Source organism: Rhinatrema bivittatum, chromosome 4 (genome assembly GCF_901001135.1).
Source record: "Rhinatrema bivittatum chromosome 4, aRhiBiv1.1, whole genome shotgun sequence".
NCBI classification, from domain to species: Eukaryota; Metazoa; Chordata; class Amphibia; order Gymnophiona; family Rhinatrematidae; genus Rhinatrema; species Rhinatrema bivittatum.
In genome coordinates, this window is record NC_042618.1 from 205,927,573 (window position 1) to 205,941,911 (window position 14,339).

General features: G+C 48.3%; 1 protein-coding gene across 1 annotated transcript in view; it reads right to left on the bottom strand.

Moving 5' to 3' along the window:
- The window catches only part of LOC115090467 (semaphorin-3A-like), a 202,923-nt gene extending 190,078 nt beyond the window's left edge, over positions 1–12,845 (bottom strand). Inside the window, exon 1 of the mRNA XM_029599594.1 lies at positions 11,606–12,845. Within this exon, the coding sequence (XP_029455454.1) occupies positions 11,606–11,723 (118 nt within the window). The 5' untranslated portion in view covers positions 11,724–12,845. The remainder of the gene's footprint in view (positions 1–11,605) is intronic.
- Between the last annotated feature and the right edge of the window lie 1,494 nt (positions 12,846–14,339).

Below are 14,339 nucleotides of genomic sequence, written 5' to 3' on the forward strand. Positions count from 1 at the left end.
CAGCAGGCGCGCAGGTCACTCTTCTTCAGCCATTTTAACTTTTCCCTCAGTTACCGACCGGCGTTCAAGAACGTTCTAGCGCAGGGGTCAGGAACCTTTTTGGCTGAGAGAGCCATAAACGCCACATATTTTAAAATGTAATTCCATGAGAGCCATACAATATGTTTAAAACTAAATACAAGTAAATGTGTGCATTTTATGTAAGATCACACTTTTAAAGTACAATAAGTCTCTGAAAATATTACACCAGGCCTTAAGACACCAATACATCTCCTATTAGGAAAACGGACCAAGTCAGGCTGCTATAGAGTCCTACACAGAAACTACACGCCAGCAGAAAACCTCACCTGAATCACGTGCTGTCCCTCACCTAACATAGAATAAAGAGACCAAAATGCATAACAAGAAGCATGCAGACAAAAACTGAATTGGAAACTGCAACAAGCCAGAGTCTCTGTATGCAGTGTAACAAAGGAAAAAAGAAACATCACACATCCTTATAAAACAAATCAAGAAATATAAAATCATCAGCAGTAAAACTGTACTAACAAAAAGAACATATTTCGAAACAGCTGATGAGTGGAATATCCAATAATTAAAAACTCATATAAAACATTTCCAGATACCAACAAAATATTTCAAAATAGCAGACACAAAGATCCAGTAATGAAAAATAATAAGGATACAAAATTTTTTTTGCTCTGCATACCTGGGAACGTTTGATATCCAGGTGTCCTGAGATTGTTCTGAATTAGCAGGAGGTGGGGTGGTTTGCTTGGAACTTTCTCCTCTCTCAGTCACATACCAGCGCTCTCTCTCACACTGGCTCTCAATGACACACCTATACACACATGCTCTCAGTCACTCACATATACAAATGTTTTTTCTCTCTCACTTATATAGGCTCTTAATTACACATTTACACACATGCTGTCTATCTTTTCACGCTTACACACACACAGGCTTTCAATCACATAAATACATGCTGTCTTTTTCTCTCACACACAGACTCTCATTCACATGCTTACAAACATGTCCTCTCTTTCTCTCATTTACACACAGGCTCTCAATCACATACTCACATGCTCCCTCACCTAAATCAGCTCTCAATCACACACAGACACACATGGTCTCTCTCTCTCATTTAAACACAGGCTCTCAATCACATACTCACATGCTCCCTCACCTAAATCAGCTCTCAATCACACAGACACACATGGTCTCTCTCTCTCATTTAAACACAGGCTCTCAATCACATACTCACATGCTCCATCACCTAAACCAGCTGTCAATCAGACACAGACACACATGATCTCTCTCTTACTTATACACACAGGCTCTTAATCATACATACACATGATCTCTCTCACACACAAAGGATCTCAATCATACACACATACTCTTTCAAACAAACAGGTTTTCAATTACAAACTTACACATACAGGTTCCCAATGGTAAACTTACATTCATGCTCTCTCTCTCACAGGCAGGATCTCAATCACAGACATACTCTCTTTCACATATACAGGCTCTCAATCATTCACATACATGCAATCTCTCACTCACACACACAGGATCTCAAACACACATGCTTGCTCGCTCATTCCCTCTCTCTCTCCCCCCCCCCCCGGGAACTCGCGGCAGCAGCAGCCACCTCCCAACGCTAACCTCCTTCATTTTCAGCCCTCGCGGAGGCGAAGGCGGAGTCCCATCGGCCGCGGTTGAAGATTTTCATTTTCCTCCGAGCCGCGCTGCAGTCTTCTTCCCGCGCAGGCACCCGATGCTCTCCACTTCCTCTTCCGGGCCGCGGGAAGAAGAGAGCACCGGCGTGCTCTCTTCTTCCCGCGGCCCGGAAGAGGAAGTGGAGAGCATCGGGTGCCTGCGCGGGAAGACCCGCGCAGACACCCGATGACTCCAGCGCTGGCACCCGGCTGACACCCGATGACTCCCGCGCAGGCACCCGGATGACTCCAGTCGGCGTGCTCTCTTCTCCTCCCCCCCGCGGCCCGGAAGAGGAAGTGGTGAGCATCGGGTGCCTGCGCGGAAGAAGAGACCACGCTAGTGTGGTCTCTTCTTCCCGCGCAGGCACCCGATGCTCTCCACTTCCTCTTCCGGGCCGCGGGGGGGGGGGGGGAGGAGAAGAGAGCACGCCGGTGCCGCTGACTCCAGCTGTCCTGCCGCGTTCCGCCCGGGCTGACAGCATTTTAAGCCCGGGCGGCGGAGGACCGGGGAGCAGCTGGGTCAGCGGGGAACCGCGAAGTATGGCGACACGTGTCTGCGAGCCAGATGCAGCCCTCAAAAGAGCCATATCTGGCTCGCGAGCCATGGGTTCCCGACCCCTGTTCTAGCGGATGCTCTCTCTCGCACGACGGAGACAGAAGATATTACCAACCCGCCTCAGTACATCCTGGACACGGCCAAAGTTCTTCTGGCAGCATCCGAGGTGGCCCCCACGGGAAAGACTGTGGTGCCCTCTCGTTCCCGCAAGAGAGTGTTAGCGTGGGCCCACGACTCCTTGACCGCTGGACATCCAGGAACAGCCAGGACCCTGGAACATCTGACAGAGTTCTACTGGTGGCCACAGGTCAAGAGGGACGTCCGACTCTATGTGCAGTCATGTCCTACCTGTGCCCGGAAGAAACCCTTGCACGGACACCCCTGGGGGCTCCTTCAGCCGCTACCCATTCCTACTGAGCCCTGGACTCATCTTTCCACCAATTTTATTGTAGATTTGCCCATTTCAGATGGGAAGACCGTGATCTGGGTCACGGTCGACCGTTTCTCGAAGATGGCTCACTTCGTGCCTCTCGCTAAACTGCCTTCGGCACCAGAATTAGCTACCCTCTTTACGCAACATATCTTTCGTCTACATGGACTCCCTTTGCACATAGCCTCTGACCGTGGTCCACAGTTTACTGCAAAATATTGGAAGGCCCTTTCCAGGAAGTTTGGTGTGCAATTCGACTTAACAACAGCCTTCCATCACCAAGGCAATGGGCAAGCCGAGCACACTAATAGGACCTTGAAGGCGTTCCTCCAGTCCTTCGTGGGGGACCTCCAGGATGATTGGGTCACCTTCCTACTGTGGGCAGAGTTCTCTTATAACCGCCATAAGCATTCTGCAACCAACCAATCCCCGTTCCAGTTGGTCTATGGAAAGACCCTGAGGCCTCCTCTGCCATTGCCTTCGACGGTACCGTCGCCTGCAGTTCAACTGACGGCACGATAGTTGCACAACCTCTGGAGAGCCAACCAGGAGAAACTCCTTCTGACGGCAGCCAAGGCTAAAAGATATGCAGACAGGTCACAGCGGCCTGCCCCGGCCTTCCTGCCAGGGCAGAAATATGTTTGAGTACCAGGAACATCCACTTACGGACTCCCTCTATGTGCCTGGCCCCCAGGTACATTGGTCCACTCCCGGTAGTGGAGCGAGTAGGGGAAGTCTCCTACCGGTTACGTCTGCCGTCCACCCTGAGGATCCATAACGTGTTCCACATGTCTCTGCTTAAGCCTGTGCTGCTCTCCACCTTTCATGACAAACCTCTGGAACCTACCACCACTGAAGACGAAACCAACGTCACCTATACGGTGAGGGATGTTCTGGACGCTCAGTTCCACCATCGCCGGTGGGAATACCTCCTCTCGTGGGAGGGGTATGGCCCGGAGGAGAATTCCTGGGAGCCTTCTTCCCATATCCTGGACAAGTCTCTCCTCCGTCAGTTCCACTTGGCTCATCCTGCTAAGCCCGGACCCCCGGAGTGGGGGTACTGTTACGGGACCGGGCCGTGCCCCGGTCCCTCCTCCTACCTCAGGGCCGGCCCGCCCCGCACTGACTTCTCTTCTGCCACCAGAACTCAGACTAAAGAGAAATATAAAGGAAGAAAGAGAGGTGGTTCCCGGAGCTCCAAGCTGTGTGACTGATCAGGCCCACCATATCACGTGACCTCCGGCAGTTTTAAAACAAATCATAGGAAATATTTTTTCACTCAGCACACAATCAAGCTATGGAATCTGTTGCCCGAGGACATAGTCAAGGCAACTAATATAGTGGGACACAAAAGAGGACGGGACAAGTTCCTGAAGTAAAAGTCCATAAACAGTTATTCGCCAGGTAGACTTGCGATATCCCTGAAAATAAAATGGACCAACTATTTGGGGTCTGCTGGGTACCTGTGATTCGAACTGGCCAGTGGCAGAGGCAGGATGCTGGGCTCGATGAATCACTGGGCACGTCTTATGTTCTTAGAACATCCCACCAGAGCAGTGCTCACTGCAGCATATAAGTCAAAGCATAGAAAAATCTGAGTGAACCTTCACCCCTGAAGCTCAGGCTCCTGAACATTTTACAGCACAGCCTGCAGCACCAGTCTCCTGCACAGCATTAAGTGCCTGATTCACTCCCATTGTTTGTTCAAGGGACAAGACCTTGATGAATCAGGCATTTGATGTTATTTAGCATCCACAAAGGATCGTAACTATTACAATATGCTAAAGAAAGAAACTTGGTGGTAACAATCAAGTTTAGAAAAAACTCAGAAAGATGCCAAGAACTCAAAACCTTAACCTTGCAAAGCTGAAATAATCATCCTACTGGAAATGTTCCTGTGCATATTAGACAGAGAATTCTCAAAAATCACAATCTAAACAGACTAGAATAAATCAAATTTAAAAATTAATTAATCTCTAATTATGGGTAAGCAGTTCTTTTAGTCACTCCCTCTCTTCATGCAACACACAGCACCTCCCCTTGAAGTTGCTCAATACCTACTCCACTCCTCTCCTAATGGCTGTTGTTGCGACCGTCGCTGCCCGACGTCTCCACTATGCCCACCTTACCTCTTTGGCGACTCCTTCTTTGCCTGTTGGAAGTTTGGCTGCCGTGGCGTCCTCTTGCCACTCCCCTCCGGCGTCCCCGGACCGGCTAGACGCTGCACTCTGCCATGTTTCCCAGCAGCCTAAGGGCACGCGTGCGGCTCGGCCCCGACTCAAGTACCAGCTGTGGCGCAAACCTCAGGGGCGTCCCCCTGAGGTGACGTCATCTTCACCGGATATTTAAGGTCTCTGTAAACGCTAATGTATCGAGTTAGCAAGGAGTTGAATACGGACTAGGTTACTCTCCTAGCTACTCTGTCTCCTTGGACTTACCAGGTGTACCCGCTCCTCGGGGACCTCGCTTTCTCTTTTGCTTTTCAGATCGCAGTCTGGAACCGGTACTCGCTCCTCGAGGGCCTACGTTCCCTGACTTGGTCTTGAATACCACTTCTGCCAGGAAGTCATCGCTGCCTACAACACCAGTGAGTTACCATCTCTCTCTCAGAGCGTTCCCTGGAGCCAGGTACTCGCTCCTCGAGGGCCTATTTCATTCCAGCTCCTGGGCTGCTTCTAAGAGACTATTGTGTGAGAGTTACCATCAAGGTTCTGTTCCTGAACTCTGCATACCCTGCCTACTCACTATCTCAGTTTCTCTACAGCTCAGTATCCAGGATCGCTGTTCCAGTATCTGAGGGACTACAGCCCAGCCGGGCACTTCCAGCTCACTACTGCCACCTCTGGTGGTTCAATATACTGTTTAATAAAATAACTATTTTGTGTCTGTCTTCATACTCTCAGCCTGACCGGTGGCCCCTCTTGGGCTCTTCCCTCGGGGGCGTGGTCATCTGCATTTGGCCCAAGGATCCACCCACAACTACCACGAACACTAACAGCTGTCCCACCCACTTCATACCTTCTCCAATGGATACGCTGCCCAACTTACATCTCCTTCAGTGGATGCCACACCCACTTCCCACCTTCTCAAATAGATGCCCTACCCACTTGACACCTGCTTCAGTGGATGCCCCAGCCACATTACACCTCCTCCAATAGATACCCTACTTACCTCAAACTTCCTCCAGTGGATGCCCCACCCATCTCACACCTTCTCAAATGGACGCCCCCATCCACCTCACACCTGCTTCAGTGGATGCCACATCCACATTTCACCCAATAGATACCCCATTTACCTCAAACTTCCTCCAGTGGATGCATCACCCACCTCACACCTACTCAAATGGATGCCTTGCCCACATCACATTTCCTTCAATAGATGCCTAAAACCATATTACACCTCCTCAAATAACGTCCTACCCACCTCATACCTCTCCATCCATCCCACGCCACCTCAACAGATGCACCAAGAGATAAGAGACAAACTTTTGCCAGAAGTGCTGGAAGGGAAATCTCCTCTAAGGCTGAACACTCTTCCTCCAGCAGTGATCACCTTTACTATAGGCATCTTAATCCTTCCCTCAAGCCAACAAGCTGAGAGGAATCCAGACCCTATTGAGCAGGAGACCAGCACTTAGCTATGTGCCCCAGAACTGACCCAAGTAAGCAATAATGACAAAGAATTTAAATTAAAACCCTATACCATCTTGTGTCTCAAGGGAAAGACCAAACAGTGTAGGGCTAGATTTAAACTGCATGCACTCATAGGCAATGGAGGGATGTCCCTTCCAAATGTCATCAGAGGTGCGGGGGGAGGGAGGAATGACCTCCCCCAATCACCCATGCCCAAATCGTCCCCTCTCAGGGAATCCCCCCTCACTTCCAAGCAACTGCACCACATGTCCTGTACAACAGCGTTGGCCCCCACAGGGAAAGAAAATTCAGTATAGGGCATCCTTCAAGCCGTTATGTAATCACAGGCTCTGCAATGCTCTGCCCTTTCCTCCTGCATGGGCTTTGTATCACCATGAAAACTCATGCGAGCAGTGGGGTACCACGGAGCCTGTGAAAACCTGATGCTGACAGGAGGCCCAGAGCTGAATTTTCTTTCGCCCGAGTTGCTGCTGCTGTGGTACAACATAATTCAAAAACAGAAAACAGAACAAAAATGTGCAATCAGAAATACTCTCCCCATTTGTAAGCAGCAGGCAGGCAATATTGGCCCTGGTGCTTACAAATGGAAAGAGTGTTTCTGATGTCACAGTGTGGGATCACTTGGGATGATGTGGTTCAGTATTGTGCAGGAGGTGATGGTTCATTCCAAGGAAGAAGTCCTGGACGTCAGTAAAACTAACTTTCTTAAGACGGGCGAGTACCTCCAATGAGGCGTTACCTGGATGGGATAAGCTAGGAAAATTAGATGAGCAATGGGCAAAACTGTAAGGGCAACAAACCTTTTTGTTAGGAAGGTAAATAAAGGGAAGAGGAAAAAGAAGCCACAGTAGTTTTCTAAAGAAGTTACAGAAAAGGTATGGAAAAAGGTTAGCATTCATAAACCACAAGAGATCACAGAAAGAGGAAGACAGGCAAAAATATCTGGAGAAGCTAAGAGAAACTGGGAAAGTAATTGGTAAAACAAAGGCAAGAATAGAAGAAAAAATATCTAATACAGTAAAAGAAGGCAACAGGACTTTTTTTTTTAGATGTATTACTGACAGGAGGAAGTGCAGAAATGGGACTGTAAAACTCAAAGTGGGGGAATAGGTGAAGGCTGTCAAGGAAAAAAGCAGAATTTGCTTAACAAATATTTGTGTTTAGTGTCCCCTGAGGAAGGACCACAGAATACTGCCAAAATAGAACTGGAAGAGAAGGAGACCTCAAACAATTTTCAGAAGGCTGTGCTCGCGAGGAGCTAGCCAAACTAAAAATAGGTAAAGCAACGGGGCTGGATGGGATAGATCCAAGGGTGTTAAGAGACCTTAGAGAAGTTCTGCTAGCTCCACTGGCTGACCCTTCCAATGGTTTTTTTAGAGACTGGTATAGTTCTGGAGGACTGGAAACAGGTGGATTTAGTTACTTTTCACAAAAGTGGAAATAAGGAAGGGGCTGGGAACTACAGGCTAGTTAGTCTGTCCTCTGTGGGAGCAAATTAAAGGAATCACTGCTAAAACAAAGGATAGTGCAATTTCTGGAATCCATGGAAGCATGGTTTCAGCATAGGTAGGTCTTCTCAGTCGAATTTGAGATTACCAGTGCTGTGCCACAGGGACTGCTCCTCAGTCCTGTTCTCTTCAACATTTTTGTCGATGATCTAGAGGAATAGTTATTGGGAAAAGTTAGACTTTATGCAGATGATACCAAAATCTGCAGCAGGTAGATACCCTGGAAGGTGTCAAAAATATGAGGAGGGATCTAGTGAAGCTTGAGGAAGGGTCAAGGGCAGGGCCTCCCAAACTGTGGGTCGAGACCCCTACTGGGGGCACAAGTGCCTCAAATGTCAGCACTCTTCAGGTGCCTCCAGCTCTATTAATGCAAGTCAGCATGAGGCCTGTGAACGAGCACATGCTCACAGGCCCTGAAGTAGCACTGCCCTTGCATGAATTTCTGTAGTAACAGAAAACCCTGCATGAGGAGGGATCAGGGCTACTGGAGGCCCTGTGAACTTGCACTAGCTCACAGGCCCTATGGTGACTAGTCAGCTTGGGATCAACCATTTTTCTCAGCCACTACTGAATCCTACCAAAGAGTAAAATGTTTCCTGCCCTCTATGTCTACCAGTTGTCATTCACCTTTGCCCTAAGACCCAAAAGAAAATATGGCCATTGACCCTTGCCAGGGGGATGTTTGGAGAAGGGGTTGTTTGGAGAACTAGATGAGAAGCAGGAGAGATTTGAAGGTTGGATAAGATGAAGAGGATTGGCTGTGGAGGGGAATGACAGAAGATCACCCGTGGAATGTAAGAAAAGGTGGATGGTAAGAGGGGATAAGATGGATGGAATGTGAGAGAAGAGTCAGGGGGAGGAAGTGATGCTGGGAGGTGAGAGAGGGGATGGGGCTGAGAGTGAGGAGGGAATGAGGGCTGGAAGGAGAGGGAGGAGATGACAAGATCAGCTGGGGATTATAAGAAGGGGCTGGGGGGGTACAAAAAAGGCTGCATGGGCTGGGGAGTGAGGGGAGTGGAGATTGAAAGAGGAGGTCTGCTGGGAGGAGGAAGCCCTCTGGAGGGAATAGAAGATGAGAGAGGGAATTAACTGGAGCACAGGGAGGGTGAGAAGTAGTGATTGTTGGAGGGGGACTACACCCCTGCTAATTAATTTTGTTCATACTCTGGGGTCAGTCAAATTTTCAAATGCTAAAATGGAGTCACATTGACCAAATGTTTGGGAAGTGCTGGTCCAGAGTTTGGCAGCTAAAATGTAATGCTAAAAAATGCAGGGTCTCCCATTTGGGCTGCCAAAAATCAAGGAGGTGGTACAGTATAGGGGGTGAAGTACTTCTGTGCATGTAACAAGAGCAGGATCTGGGTGTGATCATATCTGATGGTGGCCAAACACATGGATAAGGCAACGGCTGAAGGTGCATAGGAAGGGGTACAGGAAAGAGGAGGTGGTAATGCCTCTGTATAAGTCTCTGGTGAGACCTCATTCGGAGTGTTCTGCACAGTTCTGGAGACCACAACTTCAAAAGGATATAAACCAAATAGAGCTGGCCCAGAGGGCAGGTACCAAAATGGTCAACCATCTTCATCATAAAGGGGCAGATTTTAAAACCTGAGCGCGGGCGCAGATTTGTTCGCGCAATCCGGCGCGAACAAATCTACGCCAGATTTTATAACATGCGTGCGCAGCCGTGCACATGTTATAAAATCCAGGGTCGGTGCGCGCAACGGGGTGCACAATTATGCAACTTGCATGCGCCAAGCCGCGCAGCCTGCCTCCGTTCCCTCTGCCCCCCCCCCCCCCCGCACCTTCCCCTCCCTTCCCCTACCTAACCCGCCCCCTAGCCCTACCTAGAACCCCCCCCTTACCTTTGTTGAAGAAGTTACGCCTGCCTCCTGGCAGGTGTAACTTACGTGCGCTGGCCAACGGCCGGCCCGCGATCCCAGGCACAGAGGCAAATGGCTGCTGTGCCTGGAGGCTCAGGCCACGCCACACCCCCAGACTGCCCATGCCCCGCCCCTTTTTGCAAGCCCCGGGACATATGTGCGTCCCGGGGCTTGCGTGCCGCCGAGCCTATCAGGGCAGCTTTTCGGGGATTACACGCGTATCTTACACACGTAACCCTTTGAAAATCTGCCCCAATGCATATAGAGACAGACTTAAACATTTAATCGTCTACCCTGCAGGAAAGAGGAAACATGCTGGAAAGATTCCTTTAAGGAATAAATGCAGAGAAGATGGGCCTCTTTCAAAGGAGACTCTGGAATGAGGGGGCATGAAATGAGGGTAAAAGGGGGTAGGTAGACTCAGGAGTAATCTAAGGAAATATTTCTTTACAGAAAGGGTGATGGATTCATGAAACAGCCTACCTGTGGAGGTGGTGGAGACGAGGACCATATCAGAATTTAAGAAAACATGGGACAAGCACAGGGAATCACTGAGAGAGAGAGAAAGGGACCATAAAGCTAAGCAGGAGATGTAGACAGGCGGACTAGATGGCTATATGGTCTTTATCTGCTGTCATGTTCTATATTTCTATGCAGTCATAAACAATAATAATAAAAACAATAAAATGAACATATCACAATATATTGTCATTTAAAAAAATTACAACAAAAGAAACAAAACAAAAAAATGTAAAAAATACAAAAGGATCAAGATCCTAAAAATTCATTCTAGCCCAAATACTAAACAAACTAAAGACGCTCTAAATCCAGAGAATGATCCAAACAACAAATTTAAGTCCTGGCAAAAATGTTTATGACACAAATTATCAACATCTAATAGCAATAATAGGACCCAAAGATGAAATAATGATGTATGTATTCTAATATACCAAAATGCCATTGAAGTCTGTGAGGCCCACAGGATCAGCAGGCTTGAGAATGAATTTAAAATGGGTTAGTGAGTCAGTGACATATGATGGATATGAATCTGGGAGGTTATGTTTAAGCTTTTACATACACCAAATAAATTAAAAGCTGGTGGACAGGGCTCACGCTCACACCACTTAAAGTGTTCCTCTGATTATAAAACATGTCAGTTTTCCTATGTCTTCCAGTTTATATCAATTCACCAGCTAAAATCACATGTTGGTTATTACTCAGTAAAGCTGAAATACACAGCTCTGGCTCTGTGCTTGCTACAGTGATGTCATTAGATAATCAGCTGATGTCATTAGACAAGCTCTGGCCTATGGTCTGATGACAATTGAGTCAGAAAGAACATATCCCGAGCTTTGCCTGCTAATTTCACTTTGGAGACATTGAGGGTAATTTTCAAAAGCATTTACACACATAAAATGTGATTTAACCTGTGGAAAAAGTCTTTTTGAAAATTACCCAGTGGCTTGAATGCACAGAATCGATTTTGCTTGCACTTTGCTGCGTACTGTGATGAGGTGTTCCAGGGTGGTGAAATCATTTACAAGTGTACCTTCAAATTTGCACGCTGTTATAAAATTGGGCTTCCTATATGCAAAAAGAACGTAACTAACACACTGGGTCAAGGTAAGCTGAACATTACAGAAGTGCTATGCACAGGCAAACCATTTCACACAGTAGTGACTTTTAACAAAAGAGGAATACTTTAGTGTTGTATTTACAGCTGATGAAAAAATGTTACATTGAATGAGCACTGTGGTACTAGCAAGGTTTTTAAAGCTGAAGTCAAGCTTAGTCCCGGAGCCCAGAAAGTCAGTATAATTATGAACTTAGTTCAAATGATCTTGTCTCCCTTACCTTGAAACCTAAGTTGCAGCCGCGGTAACACGCCCCTCCTGGAAAGGGTTGGGGGCAGGTATCCTCCCAAGGTGCAAAGCAGCAGCAGCAGGACTTTCACAGCAAGGAAACCTGACATCTCTGGTAACCTCTAGAGCAGTGTCTTTGCCTCTCCCAGGCTCTGACTCCGATCCCTAGAGGTCAGTTGGCAGACGTGGGTTTTTAGGCACTAATGTTCTGTGAGGCTTTGGGGTTGGGGAGACGCTGTCCTCTCCCACTCCAGGAAACAGAAATCTTCTTGTCAAAGGAATGTCGCACAACGGCAGAGATGGAATCCCACCCCAGAAAGATGTATTCCTCCACTGATAAACGCCTTTCAATAACCCACTGATCCTCCAAGCCTGGATGGATACTTCACCCAGAGATCTACCAGCCTATCCACTTCTCTTTCCTAAGATGTCCAACCATTTCACCCACCGAAACGCCGGCTGGAGCCTGACCTGCTGATCCCCAGTTGGCCGGCTGCTGCCTCTGCCCTGATCTGCTGACCGACTCTGGAGAAGTAAGCGAAGAAAGCAGCTTCCTGCCAACGTCCCCTAACAACAGAGCAGAGGCTGTCCGGGCAGAGGCTTCCCTTCACAGCAGTCCCGGCTGCTGCGCAGGCTGGAGAAAGCAGATCCTGCAATGAGAAGTGCAAAGAACTCTAATGCCCCCTTCTTACGTCCTTGCTGAACCACAGAGGTTACAGGTGGATGTCCTGTGCATCGGAGATTCCTGTAGCCGCAAGGTGAAAACGCTTGAAATGATGTCCAGGTTTTCTTTTTGTCAGATCTCACAGATGGGCCTTGGTTTCATTTGCCCTCTTTGGACTTGCAGATGTCAGAGCTGGACCTGGGACGGGCTGGAGGACTGCTGCTCAGCACTCGGGCAGCGGCTGCTCCAGTTTGGACACAGCACTTCCAAGACATGACTAAGTTCAGCAGCAGAGAGGGGGATAGCAAGGGGGTCAACGACATCCAACAGTCCACCGTATAGTTCCGCCTGACGGTATTAATCACTGAGCTGCAGATCGTAGTGGAAAGTATTGGGCAGCCTGCTCTTAGCGTGCTAACGAAATGTTTTCGGGGGTGGGGCGGCGGCGGCAGCAGATGCTGTTTTCCTACAATCACCATCTTTCTAGTCCATTTTCCAAACTGCACTGCAGACCATTTAAACTATTCTATAGAATGCAAGTGAGTCTCAATATACTTTGGGATCAACCCACTCGGTTTCTACTTATAATGCCATTTCCTGGGAATTTATGACAGGTGATTTTTTTTTTTTTTTTGTTACCAAATGAGAGCCTTAAAGGAGCTTTTAGGGGATGACATTGATCGGATGAAATCTGAAGGGACCGGTTGGTCTTGAAAGCACCTACTCCACATCTGTCTATCTATTTATCTTCTATGCTCCTTCCCAAAGCTGAGTCTGTCTGTAACTGTTGGGACGTGCAAGTGTGCGCATCGCCCTGACTGCCGAGAAGCATAGCGCGTAGCTCGGATTCTGTGCACGTGCTCGCTGACCTACGCACATATGGGGCGTACGTCCTGCTGCAAGACAGAGATGCTATCTCCGCAAAACACGCTCACAGAGGGGTGGGGGGAGACGCACAAGCTGGGTGCCAGACAAAATGGGGAGGTGGGACCTTGAAGAAAAGATGGGAGGCATAGCTGGGGGGCAGGGGGAAGCATTAGACAGACTGGGGAGGTTGCAGAATCAGCATTCACATCCCCAGGAAAGGGAGAGAGCATTCCAGTCATTGCTCAATAGTGAGACCTTCTGGCCAAACTTAGGGTGCATACATACTCCTTGTGACCTTGGGCAAGTCACTTCACTCTCCATTGCCTCAGGTACAAACTTAGATTTTGAGCCCTCTGGGGACAGGAAAATACTTACAGTACCTGAATGTAATCTGTTTTGGAGTGTCTGAAAGGCAGAATATAAATTGAAAAATAATCCATATGAATCCCAAGCATCCTTTTTCCAGGGTTTTCTGGTTGGTACCACAGTAGTGCATATAAATATAATATATATGTTGTGACTATTTTTACCTGAGAATCACCTTTTGCATGTTAAATCTACTGTAAACTTATAATTTTTGTGTGAGGAGGAGGATGGGAGGGTGCAAGGCTGTAAGTTTCGCCAAGGGTGCCTAATTCCCTTACGCTAGCCCTGCATATGCCACAGGGCCACTGGTCCAGAAATTCTAGAGGTGGGCAGCTTGGAAATTCACGGGGCCCAAGGATCAGAGAGAGTTTGAGACAGACTGAGGAAAGGGGTAGGACTGGTTGGATTAAATTTGGCAGGGGAAGGAGGGGAAAGGGAGGGGTGAGGTGGGGGAAAAGGAAGGAGGGAAGGATTACTGACTGGGGTGTAGGGAAGGGAGAGAGAATTGTGCTGGGTTTAGGTCAGACTGAAAGTGGGAAGGAGGGATGAGAGCATTAGATGCAAGTCAGGTATGGGAAGGACAAAGTCAGCGTGTGAGGTTTGGATCAGATGGGGGAGGGGAGGGCAGGGTACAAGTGCTGACGTCAAGTGGGGGAGAGGAGCCTGCCAGGTTTAAGTGAGGGTGAAGGGAGGTCTGATTGTGCTGGGTTGTATACTGGGTAGGGTAAGCGATAGGGAGGGTTGAGAGCGTTGGCTGAGGTTAAGTGGAGGATGAGAATGTTGGATTTAGATCATGTAGGATGGAGAGGAAGGATGACAGTGCTGGACT